Source organism: Lontra canadensis, unplaced genomic scaffold (genome assembly GCF_010015895.1).
Source record: "Lontra canadensis isolate GAN:19392208 unplaced genomic scaffold, GSC_riverotter_1.0 scaffold20, whole genome shotgun sequence".
Lineage (NCBI taxonomy): Eukaryota > Metazoa > Chordata > Mammalia > Carnivora > Mustelidae > Lontra > Lontra canadensis.
In genome coordinates this window covers 23,008,078-23,030,129 of record NW_022631014.1, presented here as the reverse complement: position 1 = coordinate 23,030,129, position 22,052 = coordinate 23,008,078, and the positions used below count along the sequence as shown (strand labels likewise).

The following is a 22,052-nucleotide window of genomic DNA, read 5'->3' as shown; positions in this document are numbered from 1 at the left end:
GTGTTTGTGGAAATGGAGATGTGGGGTTAGAGAGCATGTTTGCCTCATCGCTGCAGGACTTGGAGCCCCAGCTGGGATGGCTGACTTCTCATCTCTTGCTCTCAGCCCAGTGACATGACTGTCACGGTCCATCCAGTGCTCCAGCCAGTCACAGCCACAGGGAAGGAGGGTGTCTATATATGTGTTCTGTTCCCAGCACACTGGGCTTTGCTATACCAAGAAGAGACTCACCTTCAGCAGGGTATTCTCTTTGGTAGTATAATTTCTGTGTCTCAGCCACCGATTGTCACGCTGGTGCTGGACAGGTAAACTCTTCGGAGTCCTGCCTGTGGGTCCTCCCTGGTGATTTCTCTTGCCTGGGTGCATTAGCCACTGGCTTAGTAGTGCTCTGTTTTACAGCCCAGAACCTAGGCCTTAACTCCATCAGCAAATTCCGCAGATGAAAGAGGCAGGGGGCCGCTTCCAAAATGTCAGAGTGTCTGCTTCCAAAATGCGGAAGGTGGAGGTTCTCACGTGATACACTCCTTGCTCTGTAGAATGCTTCCCAGAGGACGTTCAAGATCGACTACCATCACAACCGCTTCCTGAAGGATGGCCAGCCCTTTCGCTACATCTCGGGAAGCATTCACTACTCCCGCGTGCCCCGCTTCTACTGGAAGGACCGGCTGCTAAAGATGAAGATGGCTGGGCTGAATGCCATCCAAACGTAAGTAAGAGGGCACCGGGCTCTCCCCTGGGCCAAGACACCCACACCTGGACAGAGGTACAGCCCCCAGTGCAGCTAGTGGCTTCGTTCCTTGGAATGGGACATGGTGTAATCTGGTGTTCTGGGAGGGGCTTGGCATGAGCTCAACTAGCCCTTCTTCCGATAATTAACCACTTCTTCCGATCTTGAACTTTGCCACTGAAATCGTAAAATGAACCTCAGCTTGTGAAGGCAAAGGAGAGTAGTAGTGATTAAGCATTTGTCGGGTGTAGGGCACTTTCCATGAAGGACTCCATTTCTTCAGTCCCATCTACAGCTGGTGAAACTGGGATTTACCCAAGTGCGTCTTTTTGGACAGCCATCTCCCTAGCATTTAGAGGTAACTGTGTTTGTAGGCAGCCACAGCTTCCCTGAGCTCTTGGGGGTATAGGCCATGATAGGTAGATTGCTGAACCCAGTTTCCCTTTGTGGTTCTGCGGGGTAATTCTAGAGCCTCGAGTTACAGAATTACCCCAATAACTATCTTTCCTCATGTCTTCTGCTGTTGCATGGCGACTAACTGGGGGGAAATTTGGGGCAGCTGGCCACTCTGGTTTTCACACTACTGATGAGGATTGCAGATAGCCTCTTCAAGATAAGGGGTGAGAAAAATGGAGAGGCAGATCCCTGGGGCCGGGGACCTACCTGAAGTTTAACACTTAGCCCTGGGGGACTAAGGCCATGGGATTGTGGGAAAAGGCCACGAGCCAGGGGTTATCCGAGAGACCTCTGTGATGGCATTTGTGGCCTGGGCTGAAGGCAGCCAGGGGAACTGGTGGAAGTTTTTATCATGACTTCCTGTGTGCGTTCCTGACAAAATCTTTTGCAGGAGGATACAGGGTCAGAGGTTTGGGGTTTTTGTTGTTTTTTCTTAAAAAGCATTTTCTAGAAAATAAGTATACCTCTTACTATCTTAGCATGGATATTTTCATTTTCCCTCAGCCTTATACAGGCATAAATAATTTTTATATAGTAGTAATTCACGTTCATGTAATTCTTTTTTTTTTTTTTTAAGTCATTACACAGGAATGGGGCTTCCTTGTGGGTCATAAACTTAAACATGTCCTTGCCACTAAGTTTGGTTCCATTGGGGGGCTGCTGGAGGGAGCTTATACTGATGGTTCAGAAATGCCTGGATTTCTGAGCTGTTTCCAGGAAGGGGCTGTGTGTGTCTTGGCAGGTACGTGCCCTGGAACTTTCACGAGCCACAGCCAGGACAGTACAAGTTTTCCGGGGAACAGGATGTGGAATATTTTATTAAGCTGGCCCATGAGCTGGGACTGCTGGTCATCCTGAGGCCTGGACCCTACATCTGTGCAGAGTGGGATATGGTGAGTACAGCTGGGCTGGGTTCTGCCTGGCTGGCGTGCACGACCAGCTGGGCTGGCGGCTAGAGATCTGGGGGACAGTGAGGGAGAGCAGTTTCAATAAGTCTCTAATTCCAGGGTGCACTGAGCCTGTCCCTGTAGCCAGGACAGGTGTGTCCTTTACCTTGGAGGTGCCTCAGCAGAGAGGGGCCGGTAAGGGTCAGAAGGCAGGCGTCCCCCTCTTGGTACTCACTCATATGGCTCAGTTTCCCCATTGTAAAAAAACGGGTCATGATATGGGCTCTGTCTTCCGCCCAAGGTAGTCGCGAAGCCAAGTGGATAATCTATACAAAGGCTTTGATTCTCCAAACATGGCATGTGTGTAAAGTCATCTGACTTTCACTCTTGTATTTCTAATTTCCTTGAAAGTTACAAACGAGAAAGCCCAGTTAATACCCCTTCTTCATGAAACTTTTTTTTCTTCACTGTTAAAATCATTCCTATCCCCTCCCCCATCCCCAGACCTTATAATGGCTTTTCTCTTCCTCTTTTCTCCCCCACCCCCCACCCCCATCCTAGGGAGGATTACCTGCTTGGCTCTTATTAAAAGAATCTATTATTCTCCGTTCTTCAGACCCAGGTAAGTTGTTACAGATGTCTTGAGATTACTTATGATATCTTTGGACATTTTATATCCAAAGTGCCAGGTATTTGGAAGGCTGGGGTACTTCTGTCCCTCTGAAAGCTTACTGGAAGTGTGAGGGTTAATCACTGTCCACTGCAGGCATCACATGTGTGGGAAATAGGGCTCACTTGAACTATCTGACCAGATCTTGCTGATAAACTGGTAGCTTTGAACTGGCATTGGGCCCTGTTTGTGGTTTACCGACTCACTTAAATGCTTTCTCTGCCTACTTTCTCAATAAATTACATGGCCAGTGATAGCATCTAGCTAATCAAAATGGCAATTCATTTGTCTGCCTTTACAGAGTGATTTGTAAATGAAGTCTTTTGCTTATCTTTTTAAACAACTAGAAAATATTTTAGCTGTGAATAATCACCTTGATCAGTGACAAGCTCCCGTTTGGCTGCATTTCTGTCTTCTGAAGACTTCAGTTTTTCCTTGTGATGCTAGTGTTGGAGATGGTGATAAGAGCAGCTAACTTTGATTAAATTAAAATAAAATAAAAAGGAAAAACACCCAGTAGTGCACTTGCTGGGCCATAAGGTAGCTCTATTTTCAACTTTTTGAGGAATCTCTGTACTGTTTTCCAGAGAGGTTACACCAGCTTGCATTCCCACCAACAGTGTAGGAGGGTTCCCCTTTCTCCGCATCCTCGACAACATCTGTTGTTTCCTGACTTGTTCATTTTAGCCATTCTGACTGCTGTGAGGTGGTATCTCACTGTGGTTTTGACCTGTATTTCCCTGATGCTAAGTGATGTTGAGCATTTTTTCATGTGTCTGTTTGCCATTTGGTTGTCTTCTTTGGTGAAATAGTGATCTGAAGGGGCACGTGCACCCCAATGTTGACAGCAACAATGTCCACAATAGCCAAACTATGGAAAGAGCCCAGATGTCCATTGACAGATGAATGGATAAAGAAGATGTGGTTCATATCTAAATGGAATATTACTTAGCCATCAAAAAGAATGAAATCTTGCCATTTACAATGAGTTGGATGGAATAAGAGAGTATAAGTATAAGTGAACTAAGTCCATCAGAGGAAGACAAATGCCATATGATCTCACTCATATGTGGTATTTAAGAAACAAAACAGACGAGTATAGGGGAAAGGAAGGAAAAATGAAGACAAAAACAGGAGAGAGGCAAACCATAAGAGACTCTTAACTATAGGGAAGAAACCGAGGGTTGCTGGAGGGGAGGTGGGTGGGGCATGGGGTAACTGGGTGATGGGCATTAAGGACAGCATTTGATGGAATGAGGACTGGGTGTTCTGTGCAACTGATGAATCACTGAACTCTACCTCTGAAGCTGACAATACACTATATGTTATTATATAAATCGAATTCAAATTTATAAACTTGAAAATAATAAAATAAATAAAAAGGAAAAAACAACCTGCCCTACTCTGACAGAGAGAAAGACACACCATTCAGGCATTTTCTTCATTCAACAAACATGGGTTGGATGCCCCCTGGGCTCTAGGCTTTGTGTGTAGTGGCGAGGACAGATACCATGCCTGTTGTTCCTCATTGAGGAGGTGGCTCCTTGCAGGAGAACTTCCGTGAGACTTCCAGAGCACACAGCCACCCCGTTTCACATCATCATTGAAACCAGCATATCCTGATCTCAGCTGCCAGCTCCAGGGTAATGAGGCAGACTCGTGTCTGTTTGCAGGAATAGGTATGGAGCGGAGTTAAACCTGTCTTTTTTTCCAGACTACCTTGCAGCCGTGGACAAGTGGCTGGGAGTCCTCCTGCCCAAGATGAAGCCTCTCCTCTATCAGAATGGAGGGCCGATCATAACGGTGCAGGTAACCTCGGAGATGAGCAAGGGCGGGCTTTCATCCATCCACGGTATATGCAGAAGTGATGTGTCTCTGAGCCACACGGATCTGTTTCTTTGCGAGGCAGTGCCACAGCTGGTGATTTTATTGAAGTTGCATTGTGGGGAGGCATTATCATTTTAAATGCCTGCCATATACCAGGCTGACTGTCCTATAGATGCTATTCAGTTATTCCAGCCACCATCTCTTTTAGTAGAAGAACTTTAGAGAGGTTGAGGGACTTAACCAAGGCCACCCAGCTGGCAGGTGGCTGAATTTGGATGGCAGCCTAGGTCCCTTGGTCCACTGATCCTGTGGCCTCTTTCTCTAGTGTCTCTGGCTGCAGGGTTGCAGGACGGACTGAATGCTCTGGTGTCTGTCCTGGTTCGGCTCTCAGTTCATGCTGGCATGGGAAGAGGATGCGGTGAATTGGTGGGCCGTTCTTTTTTCCCTCCCACTTCCTGCCCTCACTCCCCTTCTTCCATCTCTTCTTTGCTCTGCAAAGACTGTGATATTATGGAGTAGATCATGTGCCAAGTATTTCCCTTGTGAAAAACTGGGGCCTTGACCTGCAACACTTTGTGATGTTTGCAAAATTCCTTAGGTTAAAACATTAAAGTGTGTCCATTGGTCATTTGCCAAGGAATAAATGTGATGCTGGCTGCATCCTGAAACAGTGGGGTGCAGCATGGTGCTCCCTACAAAAGTGTGGCCAAGATTTCCTGCTTAGGGCCAATACCAGGGACAGTGGTAGGGACATGTACTGTGGTAAGGGAGCATGGCTGTTCTCTTGGCCTGCAGGTGGAGGTCGAATGAGGCAGTGAGAAGGTGGACCTGGCCAGAGGGATCGTGCCGACGCTGCATGGTAAAGAGAGGCCAGGTTGCTGCTCCCAGAGGGATGACCAAGGAGCGCCAAATGCCCCCCACCTGTCTTGAGTCTGCACTGGTTAAGTGTACAGGTGCCCATTTTTCTGTATGAGGACTTCAAGGCTGCAACTTGAGTGTGTCTTTGAGTGGCTGGGTCTTCTTCCTTTCTCTTAATCTCAGGTTTTCTGTAGTCTTCCTCGTTTTCTAGTCTCTGCTTCTTTCCAAGTCACTGAATTTTTGCTCACAACTTTTCTGTACCTTTTGGTTATCGAAATGCCACAAAAAGCATAATCGGATGTGAACGCTGCAGAGGAGAACGACGTTGGCTACACTGGGGGCATTGCTCGCAGCCTTGGACAGCGTGAACTTGACTTTGGGTCCTCCCCAGCCTTCTCCTCCTTTGCCTGTCACACCTCCACCTGCTTGACTGCCACCTAGTCCGTTTGCCCCTTGACCACTAACTAAGGAGTCAGTGTGGGAATTATAGAAGAATATGAGAAAAACCCAAATTTTCACCTAAATGGCAGGAGCCAGAGGCAGAGCTCTTCATATTTCAGGGAGATTTCCTTGAATTTTTTTCCCATGCCTTTAAAAAATTTCTTTTTACAGAGTCAGTTTAAACTGTGTGACCAGTTTCTTACCCGATTTTCCTTATTTTAGTCTTATTTCATAAGCATTTTTTTACATCATTAAAAATTCTTTGGTACGCCTGGGTGGCTCCATTGGTTGAGCGTCTGACTTTGGTTCAAGGTCATGATCCCAGGGTCCTGGGATCAAATCCCACGTCGGGCTCCCTGCTCATCAGGGAGTCTGCTTCTCTCTCTCCTTCTTGCCTTTCTCATATTCTCTCTCTCCTCCTCTTTCTCTCATAAAAAAAATCTAAAAAAAAAAAAATGCTCCCTACTGTACACCAAATTCATGGTGGCCTCTTGTCATTTGAGGGCAGTCCCAGTAGGCACTCTGTCTGGACGCCTGCCCGGTTGGCTTAGTTGGCGTCCACATGACTCAGAACCTCTGTTAGTGCCTCTGTTTGTGAGGTACTTGTGGCAGTCTGTCTGTGTTCATCCCTGACCACGGGCGTCTCCATTCTCTTCTGTTCCCCGTGTATGTGACTGGCATCTGTGAGGTCACGCCACAGGTCACTATTCCTCACATGCCCACCAACTGGCTCTAGAATGGAGTAGAAAGCCAATGGGTCAGAAAATTGGCATTGCTTTGCATAATTTTGGTATGCAAAAGTTTCTGTAAAAGCTGATTTCTGGGGATGCCTGGGTAGCTCAGTCAGTTAAGCATCTGCCTTCGGCTCAGGTCATGATCCAAGGGTCCTGGGATTGAGACCCACATTGGGCTCCCTGCCCAGTGGGACCCTGTTCCTCCCTCTCCTCTGCTACTCCCCCTGCTTGTGCTCTCTCGCTGTTTCGCTCTCTCTCTCTCTGTGTCAAATAAATAAAATCTCATTAAAAAAAAAAAAAAACAAGCTGATTTCCATCTTGTCTACATTCAGGCCATGGGGCAAAATGATGGCTTGCCTCAGTTCACCGTGTCTGTGCTCTTTTCTGGGTGCCTGGAGAGTCCAAAGAGACCCCTGTTTGTCTGCAGGCAGGGAAAAAATGAGGCTCTTATCTTGAGGTGCAGCGAGCCAGCCCGGTCCTTTATTCATCCTAACGACCCAGCCATGTAGCAAGTGTTCTGTTCTGGAGGGATTAGCTAGGCCAGTGCCATCTAAGCTGGTTGTCCTGTGAGGATGTTTATCGCAGTTTGTACCAAGACCACGCCTAAGGTAAGTAAAGCCGCTGATGCCTCTTAATAATACCCAAGGTGAAAATGATCGGAGTGGGGCCCTTTCACGCACAACTTCGCTTCCTCTGGTGTACCGGGGTATTCATCACCCTGCTTCGACCTGATGTTGTGCAAGTTCAATGACAGTAAAGGTCCCCAGTGCCTTGTGGCTTCGTTATTAAGGAGCTCACAGGATGAGCCCGTTACTCTTGATCGAACAAGGACCACTGTGGCCTGTTTTTGTAAACAAAGGTACGTTGGCACCCAGCCCCGCCCAGTTGTTCTTATGTGGTCTGTGGCTGCTTTTGCACGTCAGTAGCAGAGTTCAGCGGTACACAGAGACCTGTGGCCACAGACGATAAAATACTTACCCTGTAGCCCTTGATTGAAAAGGTTGACTGACCCCTTGCTCTAAAAAAATCAAGCGTTCCTCTGAATCTCACCATGACTTGTCTGTGTTTCTTTCCTCTCACCTTCCCTGTCTGCATACCACCCCTGTCTCTCTCTGGTTGACTCTAATGTCGCATATGAGTGTCCTCTGAGGAGCTCTGGGAGCCCTGACTGGGTCCCAAGTATTCATGAGGTGACTTGGCTAATCCTCATGACGGTCCCACGAAGGGGACTCGTTGGCCTCTCACCGATGATGCTGTTTCACAGGCAGAGCCCCGTGGGCAAGAGATGGCACAGCTGACACTTGGGCGTGGACAGCTGGGCCTCCAACGCCCGTGCCCACAGCTCTGAGCTGCCTTGCAAACATGGACCTTTTTTTCTAATAATCTAGACAAACTGTATTCATGCATTTCTTATAAGCCTGTTTATTTTAACATATACTCCTGATAATAGTCATCATGATCCTGCATAGTCAAAACTTGAAAAAATAAGTGACCTTAGGGGCACCTGGGTGGTTCAGTGGGTTAAACCTCTGCCTTTAGCTCAGGTCATGATCTCAGGGTCCTAGGATCGAGCCCCACATCGAGCCTGCTTCCTCCTCTATCTCTCTCTGCCTGCCTCTCTGCCTACTTGTGATCTCTACCTGTCAAATAAATAAATAAAAAAATCTTAAAAAAAAAAAAAAGTGACCTTAAATGAGCTTTGGGCTGGGCTGCGGTGTTGGGCAGAGAGGAAGACAAAACGCTAAGGCTCTGGCCCACTTAGTTGCTCGAGCTGACCCTGGAGCTAGCTCTGAACTTGTGGATGGCCAGAGGACAAAGGAACACATACCCATTTAAATAGATCGTGTTAAAAGAGGGGAGAAAAAGAAAATGAGGAAAGTATCTTGCCAGTATTTGCAAAGCTTTTCTTCAAGTGGCTCTCAATTATTTCCAAAGGCACACCTGTAGGATCAATCAAAGTGTCAGGAGCCCCAAGGAAGGTTTCCTGCTCTGTGTGAGGAGCAAAGTCCTCATTTTCCAGGGTGGCTTCAGGACCAGTGAAGCTCTTGGCGCTGGGCATACTCACTACAGTCTGCATCTGCAACATGAAAGTGTTATCAGAGGGATCCCCTCTGTCTGGGGAGAGAGTCATTCATTGAACTGTTCGGGAAGCAGCCCTGTGCAGAGAAGGGTGGTGGCATTCAGTTCATCTCCATCCTTCACGGTCCTGTGCCTCCTCCCTGACTGTCCACAGGCCATACAAAGCTACATCTAGCAGACAGGGAGTACTCACTACCTGTCTTCTTCCCGGAACAGTGCCTCTGCCCCTACAGCTCCCTGGGCGGCCCCTGTGGGGAAACTTCCTTACTGGTCTCTCCCAGCTACCTCTCTTGTGGGGGTTCCCAGTTTCTTGTGCTTGTGTTTAATGACTCTGGATCCCCAGGATCACAATTTGTTTTAAGTGCAGGTTGAAATTGGATGGCCAAGTATTTTTCTCATTTTTGTAAAATTGTGAACTTGCACACCAGTGTGTGGTATAATGAAGTATTAGGATGGGAACTACCACCCAGTATGGGAACTAGCAAGTGGCCAGCACCTGAGAAGTTTCCCTGCTGTCTTTTCCACGGCCGTTCATTTCTTGGTGTTTCTATTTTTCACACCTGCGTATGTACCCAGAGTTACAGTTTGGTTGGGACTGTTTGAAGTTTCGGTGGGGGACATGCCATCTGTATTGCTTCCCTCACTCAACGTTGCAGCTCTAAGACTCTTTCCTGTATTGGGTGGAGCTGAAGGCCGTTCATTTTATTGCTTTACAGCAATGTTTCTTCACCTTGTTTTCACTGTGGCCCCTGAAGAGTCTCTTTAGACACTTTTGTCTAATTGCCCCCCCAACGAAATTGTAATGCTTTCCATCTACTGTATAAGCGTATGTATATCTGTGCTTTACAGATTAAAAAGAGTAAGGTGTTCTTTTCTCCTCTAAGAATCCACTTTCACCTCTTTCGGGGCGCTGTCCATCCCCGTCGAGAACTCGAGAAAGTGAAAATGCGTGGCGTGGGGCAGAGTATCCCGCCCTCAGCACTGTTGCCCTCCTGCGCCTGATAATCCTTTGTTGTGGAGGCTGGCAGGCAGGAAGTTTGGAGGCCTCCCTTGGCCTCTACCCACTGGGGAAGCCAGCCACGCGCTCTCTCACCACATGCCGCTTGTGACAACCCAAAAGAGCTGCAGACGTTGTCATATGGTCCCTGTGGGGGCGGGGGCAGGGGGAATAACTCCTGGTGGAAAACCACGGATGCTACTGAACACAGACTGAGCATTGATGATGGAGTACGAAAAGGAGGACCGCCCGAGTGTTTGGCAGTAGATCAGGGAAATGATGGTACATCCTTATCCAGCATTTGCCCTCGTGACTGCCATGGACATTTTGCATAGTGTGTTACAGTGCGGAGCTAAGGTTACAAGTGGTGCAAGTAATAGGATACCAGTTCTGAGAACAGAGAACACTGACTGTATCGTGTATATTTAGGGTGCGTGTACATGTGTCAATCTGGAAGACTAAGTCGGAATGCTTGTAGCACTTATCTCTAGCTAAAGGAATTAACACATGATTTTTCTATTTTCTTTGCATTTCCCCCCATTTTCTAATATTCTTCCATGGGGAGATCTTATTCGTGTAACATTTAAAGTATTTGTTGTTTGGTGTAGGCTAGAACGTCACTCCAATCTGAAACCGACCTGGTGGTTTTTGTTGTTCTTTCTTTGGTGAAGTGGGAAGTAGGAGAAGGTAAGTTTTTATGCTGAGCTGCTCTTTGGAAAATGAGCTCGGAGGATCGAGATCAGGAAGTAGTTTTGGCAATCCTTGGGCCTTGTCACCTCACAGATGCCCGGGTGCCGTCCGCAAACCGAAGCTGGCGCTGGAATGCGCATATTGGGCTCTCGTGATTCCCCCGCCTCTTCTGTGACTTGTAGGTTGAAAACGAATACGGCAGCTACTTCACCTGTGATTACGACTACCTGCGCTTCCTGCAGAAGCTCTTCCACTACCACCTGGGCAAGGACGTGCTCCTGTTCACCACGGATGGGGCACTTGAGCCGTTCCTGCAGTGCGGGGCCCTGCAGGGGCTCTATGCCACAGTGGACTTCGGACCAGGTCGGTGTTTGTAGTCACAGTCAAATCCAGCTCCGGCCGTGCCGGCTGGGCAGTGAAACCCAGCAGCCGCTCAGGGCAGCTGTGTTTTAAGTGGGTACATGGAATGAGATCTCTCAGATTTTCCGTTACCAAGTAACAGGTGAAATGGAAGAATGAATAAGGCAGCCTCCAGTGTACAGGTGATTTCGTTTAAGCTGATTGGCCCTTTAGGGGCAAGAGCTCTGTTTTTAGCGCTGGTGAGCACACCTGGAGCCCAAAGCCCAGCGCTCTGTTGTCTTAGGGACTGCTGCCAGGAGCTCTGCCCCGAAGCAGTCACCCTTCAGGGCTGTCCCTTCGGGCCTGTCCTGAACTCAGCGCTATGGACAGTGAGGGCCCACAGGTGGTCCGTAGATGCCGCACAGATGGTCTCCTCTGGCTCGGGAGGCTCTGGGGGCGGCCGGCATGGCTGGTGGGGGGCTCCTAGCTGCCGTAAATGTTAAGAGAGCAGCTTTCATGAAGGACCTGCCACCGACAAGGTAGCGTATACTCCTGAAAAGGCTCCCAGATTGGACTTGCTTACTTTTACCTTTCTATGCTGTGAAGGACGTTATTGGGACAATCTAATTTTTTTGAATCAATTCTGTAGATTAGATAATAGGATTGTCTCCATGTTAATTTCCTGGGTTTTTTTTATAATTTTATTGTGTTTATGTAAAGGATGCTCTTGCTCTTAGGGAACGTACACTGACATATTTAGGGGTAAAGGGCCCTCCTGTGTGCAACTTACTGACAAATGGCTCATAAAAAAATGAGTGTGTTGAGAGGGAGAGAGAGGCACTGCTAAAGCAAGCGTGGCAAAATATTAACAATTGGGGAATCTTGGTTCTTTGGGATTATGAGTTCTTTATTCTCACAACTCTTCTTTAAGTTTGAGATGATTTCAAAATAAGTGTTAACTCCCTTCCCGTCTCCCCTAAAAAAAAAAAGGCCTGCTCTTCAAGTACCATGAAGACCCCACTGCCTTGCTGGCTGAGAGGTACGACAGCCCACTCACATTCCACCTGCAGCGCTGGCTCTCTCTCAAGACAGGTGTACAGAAGACTGAAGTTGAACTTTGATTTTTAATTTTTTTAAATTTTTATTTATTGTTTTTAAATTTCTTTTCAGTGTAACAGAATTCATTGTTTATGCACCACACCCAGTGCTCCATGCAATACATGCCCTCCAGGGACACCTGGGTGGCTCGGTTAAGCCGCTGCCTTGGGCTCAGGTTATGATTCTGGGATCGAGTCCCGCATGGGGCTCCTTGCTTGGCGGGGAGCCTGCTTGTGCTCAGTCTCATTCTCTCTCTCTCTCTCTGACAAATAAATAAATAATAAATAAAATCTTAAAAAAAAAATACATGCCCTCCATAATACCCACCACCAGGCTCGCACAACCTCCCCCCCCCCATCCCTCCAAAACCCTTAGATACTTCTCAGAGTCCATAGTCTCTCATGGTTCATCTTCCCCTTCAATTTCCCCCAACTCCCTTCTCCTCTCCATCTCCCCATGTCCTCTGTGTTATTCCTTATGCTCCACAAATAAGTGAAACCATATGATAATTGACTCTCTCTGCTTGACTTATTTCACTCAGCATAATCTCTTCCATTCCCGTCCATGTTGCTACAAAAGTTGGGTATTCATCCTTTCTGATGGAGGCATAATACTCCATAGTGTATATGGACCACATCTTCCTTATCCATTCGTCCGTTGAAGGGCATCTTGGCTCTTTCCACAGTTTGGCGACCGTGGCCATTGCTGCTATGAACATTGGGGTACAGATGGCCCTTCTTTTCACTACATCTGTATCTTTGGGGTAAATACCCAGTAGTGCAATTGCAGGGTCATAGGGAAGCTCTATTTTTCATTTCTTAAGGAATCTCCAAACTGTTTTCCAAAGTGGCTGCACCAACTTGCATTCTTACCAACAGTAGTTTTAAAGGCATTCCTCTAAGTTAGCAAAAAAGAAAAGGACTACTAGCTTTAAGTGAATCTAGTGTTTCTAGACACAGGATGTGTGGCAGCGGGCATTTGGTGATGAAATAACACATCTACAAAGAGTGGCAGAGGAAGTGGCCTGCTGGTTTCCTCCCGCTTTGGCACTTTTCCCACCACAGTGATGAAAAAGTGCAGTATCTTTCTGTTGGGAGAAACAATGGGAAGGTTATTCTGGGTTTGTTCGAAGCATTACCTGTGTGGGGTGATGGCGCAGTGGCTGCGGCTCTGGGATGAAGGACGGCCCCCTGGAGGGCCCGTGGACTTGGGGCAGGTGGGGCTTATGGGGGCCTCATTCATGTGTGTGGGACGGGGGCAGTGCCGGGGTCAGGTAACAGGAGGAAGTGCATGAGAACAGAACGGAGAGATCCGGATGCCGCCCGACGCTTAATAATGGGACATTCACAGCCATAAAGTAAAGAGGATTCTACTCTGGATGGGTACGTTCTCTCCTGAAACCTGGCCTTACAGAAAGCAAGAGGTTATTTGGAGGTCTTGGCTGCTGTAGTCTCCACTCTGGGTAATTGCTTTGGGAAGTGGATTGTGAAGTCTGGGGCCAGGGTGTCCACGGCTTTGGCTAGAGAGACACCCTTTGTGGTTGCTCGGTCACTGAAGAAGGGAAGCCTGCCCCTCTGTGGGGAGAGCTTCATTCCCTTTAGAGGGGGAGGGACAAAGAAGACCCCAGGGGCAAGCTCACATGCAGGCATCTTAATGGGATATTTTAGAAGGAAAACTTAGGAGCACGTAGCCTGGGATGTCTGATGACGTACAAATTCAAAATCAGCGTATATGCCATGATTCAGGCAGAAAGACCACATCCATCCCTTTGATTTGTTAATTACTAGGCAGATACCCATGGTACTATTATGTGTGTGATGCTGTGGAGGTTGCAAGGAAGTAACTTCAAAGCAAGCCCATCTGTGGGGCACCTGGATGGCTCAGTGGGTTAAGCCTCTGCCTTCGGCTCAGATCGTGATCTCAGGGTCCTGGGTTCAAGCCCCACATCGGGCTCTCTGCTCAGCAGGAGTCTGCTTCTCCCTCTCCCTCTACCTCTCCCCCGCCTGTGCTCGCTCTCTCAAATGAATGAATAAAATCTTTAAACAAAACGAAGCAAGCACGTCCTATAGGGAGCATCTAGGTCAGATGTCTATTTGAAGAGAGAACACAAAACACGTGTCCAGGCCTTGGGGAAACTCAGACAAGCCTATGACCTGATCTCCTGAGGCGGTGCAGTCAGGAGAGGCCAAGGGGACCTCTCAGAGAGGAAGCAGCATTCCGTGGTCCCCACATGTCTGGTGGGTGCATGGTCTGAGGCCAGCCAGAGCTGGCTGGGAGGTGTTCTAGGCCCACAGTGTGTGGCGAAGGGCGAGGCCTCAGGCTGAAGGTCTGTGAAGGGCTATTTTTACTTAACTTCTTATCATTCCAATGACTGACCTTTCTTCTCTCTCTCATAATTTTCAGGTGCCAACATCACTGCTGCTTTCGAAATCCAGAGAAAGAGTGAGCCCAAAGGACCATTGGTAAGAATTGGAGGTGAGGTGTGGGTTGAGGTGAGGTGGCTTGCTACTAACTAGGGGGGTGAGTCCTTGCTTTCTCTGGCCGTGGGGTCAGGCTGCCCCACCTGTGCACAGAGCCTCTGCTGCTCGGTGAGCCATGGAGAACCTGCATTCACAGACTCAGGGCGTGGTGGGGGGGATTTCCTAGACCCTGAGACAAGAAGGCCCCAGAAGACATCCAGACTTCTTTCTCCTTCTTGAGACAAGGGCCGTGGCAGGGTAATTGCTCAAGAGAAACATGAAGTGAGTGGGGCCCACCTGGCAGAATACTTGGATGAGTTCCCCTCACCTTAAGTCAACCTGGGACATAAAAATCCGGACTGACATAAAAGGCGAACTTAGATCGGATAATTTTATTAAAATATTTTGCCACCCAATTCTTTTGCCCAACAAACTTTCCTGCCTCATTTAAACTCAGGGTTGGCTGACAAAATTTTGTTGCAGGACAACTTTTCAGGAATATCTGTATTGTTGGCACCTAAAAACTGTATTTGGGCAGTGCTGTCATTGGAGCCCCCCACCCCTGGTCTCCCAGCTCTGGGCTAAGCAGGACCTGTAACACGGTTCTCCACCCGTCCTTTGGTGGAGTAGAGAGGGTGAAGGGTACTGGGAGGTGCCAGGCTCCGAAGGTCCTAAGTCCATCCTAAGCTCCATGTCCTCTTGTCCTTCTAGGTGAATTCTGAATTCTATACCGGCTGGTTAGACCACTGGGGCCAACCTCACTCAACAGTGAAGACTGAAGTGGTGGCTTCCTCCCTCCATGATATACTTGCCCGTGGGGCGAATGTGAACCTGTGAGTGTCCATTTCTGGAGGGCAGGGCCCCCTCCACAGCTGTGGGCTCACAATGAAGTATGTCTATTCTCTTGTTTCCTTGTAGGTACATGTTTATAGGTGGGACCAATTTTGCCTATTGGAACGGTAAGAACAATCCTACAGGTTGTGGAAGCTTATGCTAGAAGGTTTCTGGTGCTTGATTTGGGGGTAGGGAGTACCTACAGACAATTTTTATTTTCTATTTTTGTTTATTCCCAAATTTCCTGATATTATAAAAACTGCCTATATAATTTTTTAAATCATTAAAAAATTTTTTAAGGAACATGTGCACTTAGAAACCTTACTGTTTTATTTTTTTCTAATTTTTTAAAGTTTATTTTATTTTTTTTTTTAAGTAATCTCGACACCTAGTGTGGGGCTCAAACTCATTAACCTCGAGATCAAGAGTCATGTGCTCTTCCAACTGAGCCAGCCAGGTGCCCCAGCAACCTTATTGTTTTAAAACAAGTAGCTGGGCAATAGCTTACTTGCCCATATATTCTGCTATGATCTTTTTCTTCTTCTTCTTTTTAATGTTTTGTTGACATAGAATTCACACACCATAAAAATCACAATTTTAAAGCATACCGTTTAGTGGTATTTAGTATATCACAAAGCTCTGCAACCATTACCACCATCCAATTCCAGAACGTTTTCACTACCCTAAAAAGAAACCCCTTACCCGAGAAACTCCCTACTCTCCCTCCTCCCAGTTCTTAGCAACCACTCATCTGTACTGTCTGTCTTTATGGATTTGCCTATTCTGGACATTTCTCATAAAGAGAATTATACAATATGTGATATTTTGTATCTGGCTTCTTTCATTTAGCACAATCTTTTCCAGGGCCATCGGTTTTGTAACATAGGTCAGCACTTTATTTTTTTTACTGACAAATAATATTCTATTGTATCAATACACAGTGTTTTGTGTATCCATTTGTCAGTTGATGGGTATTTGAGTTATTTCCACTTTTTGACCATTATAAATAATGTTGCTATGAATGCTAACACGGAAGTATTCGTTTGAGTCCTCATTTGAGTTCTTCTGGGTGTATATCTCAGTGCAATTGCTGGGTCATGTGGTATAACTAACTCTGTGCTTACTGTTTGAGGAACTGCTATGGTGTTTTCCAAAATGACTGTACCATACCATTTTTAATTCCTATATGGTCTCTTTTTATTTATTTTATGTTTAACATTATTAAAGATTTATTTATTTAACAGAAAGAGACACAGAGAGGGAACACAAGCAGGAGGAGTGGGAGAGGGAGAAGCAAGCCCCCTGCCGAGCAGGGAGCCCAATGTGGGGCTCCATCCCAGGACCCTGGGATCATGACCTGAGCCGAAGGCAGATGCTTAATGGCTGAGTCACTCAGGCACCCTCTTTTTATTTTTTTTAGTAGGAAAAATTATGATAAAATTTTCTTCATTGCCCTTGATTTTTGCAGACAAACCATGCTATGTTAGTTTTCTTTTCCCCCTCCGGCTCATTGCTCACCCCTCTCCACACCTGCATTTTTCTCTCTGAATCATTGAAGATGCCCCTCAGTGCTGAGTTTTGGAAGCTTCATTTGGGCCTGAGTCTCCGAGGATCTGTAATTGGGTGGTACAGCTCCTGTGAACTACTCTCTTTCGTGCAGGGTAGGATGGGCTAGGAGAAGACTTCACTTATAGGTGTTACTGATGTTACTACTATTACCAGAGCCAAGAAATGGAGATACTGCAAAACTCAAATGTCACTTCTTAAAAGATCATAGTATGCCAGACTTGCTCATTGAAGTCTTAGATCATGTCTGTGTGTTCATGTTCTTGTTAGAAACAGTTAAGACTTTGTGATACCTTTTTCATTCAGTAGATAAGGATTCTACCTACCTTCCATTCATGGAGTTGTGCCAAGCATCCAGTCCAGGAATAAGGACTGATATTTTTGGGAAACTTTACAGTCCATGGTACTATTTTTTTTTTATTTTGTATTATTTTACTTAAAATGATATATTCTTCTTTTTAAAAAAGTAAGATAAGAACAACCACTCAGAAAATGGAAGTTGTCCTTCCAGAAAAAGTCCGTTGCATTGCTCCCAACCCTGCCAGAAACCATTAAAGTCTCTTTTCTGCCTCTGTTTTTCCTATTTAGGCCTCATAGCAGTCTCATCTGTGCCAGAGATTATGGACCCATTTTACAGATTAGAAAAGCAGGGTACCCAAAAAAAGTCCACATGTTTCCCCTTCGGCTGGCAGGGGCTAGGGCTGGCCTCAGACCTGGGCCTTGAAAGCTGGTCATGGGCCTCATATCACCTCCTGCATCCTGAAACCCCACACCAGCCCCACCTGTGTTTGTGGGCCTCTCTCACCTGCCCCAGTGCTTGGCCTCTTTGGGGACACGGAGGAGGGCCAATCTGTGCTTCTTAGCAGCTGCTCTTCAGGCCAGATCCCCACAGAGAGCAATGAGAGCAAAACCCCTGGCGGGGAGCTCCCTGCCCATTCTGCCCACAGTAGATACACCTGTTCACGCAGGCCATGCACCACACTCTGCCTGTGTGCATCCCCATCTGTGAGTTACATCGTTTAATTCAACTTGGTAACCACTGATTGAGCTCAGCGCAAGTCAATGAGGCCACACCCACCTCCAATGTTCAGGAAGCTAGTGTGGTGCCATGAATATGTGCATAGGAACTGGGGGCCTGGGGTGGGGGGGGCAAGGTTACTGCCACATTAGAGCTAGAGGAGGGGCCACCAAAGGGGTGAGCTCCTTGCAACAAGGGATGTGGTTTTATTTTCCTTTGCATCTCACAGCAAAGGATGTGCTTTAATGTATGTATCCCCACAGGCCGGTGGACCTGTTGGCAGGCCGCTGCCTCTGATAATACAAAAGATGGGAAAGGTCATAGAACTGGGTTAGTTCAGTTGCCTGAGTGGTCCAGGTCCTCTAGAAGGGTGGATTTTGCACAAAGAACTGATGAAACCATGAGCTGATCGTCAGCCTAGCTCATCTGTCAGCTTCCCCACCAGTAGGCTCACCCAAGGCAGCTCCATCATTTGTGGGCTGCAGGATTGGTCAAAGGAACTTACTACTAAATCATAGGTGAACGATCAGATTTTGTGCCTCATTTGCTTAAAAATTAGCTTGGCTCTAAGATGATCCAAAAGCAGCTTTATTCTCATACCCTTGTGTTGTCAAATGCTCTCTGGAATAGAAGAGAAAGGGCTGGCCCAGAGCCTTGGTGGTCCGCGGAGGGCAGCATCAGCATCACCTGGGAGTCTGTTAGGAATGCAGAGTCCCAGGTCCCACCACAGACTTACCAACTCAGAATCTCAGGTGGGGTGGGGCTCAGGAATCTGGACGAGCTCTGTGTGTGGCATGGGTGAGTTTTCTAATAGGAGCAGAGGATTACTGCCCACTGTTGGACCCAATCTCCTACCTGTGAACGTCTGTGACAAAGGGAGGAGCGTCTGCTTGAGGCTCTGCTGCTGCAACGATAATTGCCAAGCCATCTACTTTTCTCGTCTTTTTCGGCATTAGTTCTCAGGCTCTGTTGTGGGTTTCATCTCCTGGGAGACAGACTGAGGGTGCCCAGCAGGAGGTTTATTGGGGCACATTCCCAGGAGCAGCACCTTTCGAGAGTGTGGGTGGCAGACGGCAGAGGAAGATGTTGAGCAATGAGACAGCTCTGAAGGTGGCTCAGCTGGTTCTAGAGGGAGCTCTACAGCTTGGACAGACAGGACCTAGGTTTTGCAGCACCCCCTTGGTCAGTCATTGGGTATGGGCTCTCCCCGGAGGGCCATAACCTAGGCAAGGCCACAGGCAAGGCCTGTGAGCAGAGGGACACATCTGAGAGCCAGCAGCAGCTAACCCTCCCAGCAGCTGGGGCCGTGAGGGCTTGACTTGCTCCTGAAGAGGATATGAGAGGACACCGAAGCACCTCTGACTGCAGATGTTACAAAGACCTTAGGGTTCCATTTGAATCTGGGGACCGATGTGTGTCTCAGTCATCTCCTACTTTGTGTGTTCTGATAACCCCTCGGTTGTGTTCAGCTAATCCTTGGTCCAAGGGCATGGAAAAGATCTCAGACTTTGGGGTTATCAGTGAGAGGTATGGGTCATGCCAGAAGCCCTGCCACTCCTGGTTGTGAGACATGGAGCTGGGTTCAGGGAGACCTTCAGCTTCCCTGCTGGTTCAAGGGTGGTGACATCCGCTGGGATCTCTGCTAACAGCTCTGGCTGAGAGAATGGGTGGGGACAGGGCCTTGTAGACTCTCAGGTGCTTTGGTGAGGGCCACATGCAGGAAGAAATGCATTTCTCTAAACCCTGACGACTCAGGCCCCTCTCTATTGCTTGACACTTGGTTTTTAATGTGTCCTTTGTTTTCTCTCTCCACGGCCCTGAGCCCGTAAATCCCAAAGAGCTTGTCCCAGGGGAAAACCTAGTAATTAGCTGGTAACTAGCGACTATTTTTGTCTTCTAGGAGCCAACATGCCCTACAAAGCGCAGCCCACCAGCTACGACTATGACGCCCCACTGAGCGAGGCAGGGGACCTCACTGAGAAGTATTTTGCTCTGCGAGACGTCATTCGGAAGGTGGGTACTTGGTGCGGGCTTGCTGTGGGCTGGTCTGGGACCAAACCTGCTTTGGACCAGGCTGGTGACTGCCTGGTGTTTAAAAGGGCCTATGAAGGGAGGCCTCAGATGGATTTGGCCTTGAGTCTTGGCCTCTGTCTGATTCAGGGTGAGTCTGTGGGCGTGTTCCTCCACTAGTCTGTTCATCATAAAACTGGAACAATATCGCCTCGGTTAGTTATCGGGATTAAAAGAACGGCTGTCGGCAGGGCGCCTGGGTGGCTCAGTGGGTTAAAGCCTCTGCCTTCAGCTCAGGTCATGATCCCAGGGTCCTGGGATCGGGCTCTCTGCTCCATGGGGAGCCTGCTTCCTCCTCTCTCTGCCTGCCTCTCTGCCCACTTGTGATCTCTGTCTGTCAAATAAATAAAATCTTAAAAAAAAAAAAAAAGAAGGGCCGTCGGGCATCCAGGATGGGCCCAGCGTGTCTGTTGTGCACCAGGCAGTAGCCATTGCAGTTACCTGTACTGAAGGTGGGAAGGTGCGTGTCCACGCACAGAGCTGAGGCATGCCGGAGAGCAAATCCGGGCTTTTGTGAGGCGCCGTGCAGAGGGGAGCTGTCAGCAATACTTCACTTTTTTCATTTGGGGCAAGTAATTTGCTGCTTCCTTTCGGCCTGCAAGCTCAACTGCTCAGTCCCACTAACGTTGTGACCTTTTGAGGCATCCAAAGCACCCAGGTGGGGTTTCCTGTCTCTGCTGTGGGTGAAAAAAAAAAAAAGAAAAAAAGAAAAACCCACAATTTTTCTGCTCAGTCACCTGAGTTTTGAAGTTAAAAAACAAAGGTTTTCTGCCTATAAATGGTATGGACTTTTGTTTTAAGTATGCCTTAGTCTCAATTTAAGACTAAGTGTTAAAAATGATATTAAGGAGGACATGGATTGCAGGGAGTAATCCATGTGTTATATGCAAATAGTAAATCACGGAACACTACATCAAAAACTGAAGATATACTGTATGGGGACTAACATAATAAAAAAAATTATACGATGAAATATTTTAAGCATACTGAAAAATATGATCAATACGTAACTACTCATAGAATTTGTCCATTTCATCTGGATTTTCAGATTTGCGGTTGAAATGTTGTGCACGCTAATTTTTACCATGGCTTTTGTTTCTGCACAATTTAGAGCGATGACTCCCAAATTCTCTCTTGTATGTTGTTCTGTTTCTAGGCTCACTGTTCCTATCTTTGGTGTTTCCTTCCTTTATCTGAAACTTTGTAACCCAGCCTTTCTTCTTCCCTCCTGTAAATATTTAACGTTATGTGTTTCTTTCAAGTACCTCTGTAGCTCCAATTCCTGTGTTGATATGTAGTATATTTATTATAATTTGCTTCTAAAAATGCCTATTTGGTTTACTCTTTGGACCTGGAAATGTTCAGAAGTAGTTCAAACGTAGCAATTATTAAATATAAGTATTTTTTCTGGTTCACTGGTTTCTAACATATGTGCATTCTCGATAGAGAATGTGGTCTGTATGATACCAATCCCTTGAACCCAGTCCTAGAGCCTGGCGAGTGTCAAAATGAATCAGTGTTCCATGCGTTCTTGCAAAGACTGTATGTTTTATAATTGTTGGATAGAATCTATGTATGTGTTCCTTAGATTGAGTTTATTCATAGTGCTGTTGATATCTTTAATGTCCTTCCTGGCTTTTTGTCCATTTAGTCTATGATTTATTGAAAGAATTGTGTTACATATTTCTCTTTATACTTGTGTCAGTTTTGATTTTTTTTTTAAGGTTTTATTTATTTATTTGAGCAAGCACAAGCAGGTTGGTGGGCAGAGGGAGAGGGAGTCCAACATGGCGCTCAATCCCAGGGCCCCGAGATCATGACCTGAATCAAAGGCAAACACTTAGCCGACTGAGCCACCCAGAAGCCCCTAGTTGTGTCAGTTTTGAAGCCATGTTATTAGGTATGCAAACTGAGAATTAAATTCTTCAGTATCATTTATTTAGTATCATTATGTGGTATCCCTGTATCTCTGATAACGCCTTTTGTCTTTAAGTCTTTTTTGTCTGATACTAATAAAGTTTACCTGCATTCCTTTGGTTAATATTTACCTGGTGTATCTTTCACAAGACTTTAATTTCAATCTTTTTTTTAAAGATTTTATTTATTTATTTGTCTGGGTTGGGGGAGCAGCAGGCAGAGGGAGAAGCAGGCTCCCTACTGAGCAGGGAGCCTGATATGGGACTCGATCCCAGGACCTCAGGATCATGACTTGAGCTAAAAGCTGATGTTTAATCAAGCGTCCCGAATTTCAGTCTTTCAGTGTCTTTTTTTTTTTTTTTAACATGTCCCTCATTAACAAGAG

General features: G+C 46.9%; 1 protein-coding gene across 2 annotated transcripts in view; it reads left to right on the top strand.

Moving 5' to 3' along the window:
- The window catches only part of GLB1 (galactosidase beta 1), a 79,460-nt gene that overhangs the window by 19,746 nt on the left and 37,662 nt on the right, over positions 1-22,052 (top strand). For both annotated transcript variants that reach the window (XM_032861304.1, XM_032861306.1), the window contains exons 2-10: positions 537-706; positions 1,926-2,076; positions 2,632-2,692; positions 4,455-4,549; positions 10,549-10,729; positions 14,207-14,265; positions 14,974-15,095; positions 15,181-15,221; positions 19,581-19,693. In XM_032861304.1, the coding sequence (XP_032717195.1) occupies positions 537-706; positions 1,926-2,076; positions 2,632-2,692; positions 4,455-4,549; positions 10,549-10,729; positions 14,207-14,265; positions 14,974-15,095; positions 15,181-15,221; positions 19,581-19,693 (993 nt within the window). The remainder of the gene's footprint in view (positions 1-536; positions 707-1,925; positions 2,077-2,631; positions 2,693-4,454; positions 4,550-10,548; positions 10,730-14,206; positions 14,266-14,973; positions 15,096-15,180; positions 15,222-19,580; positions 19,694-22,052) is intronic.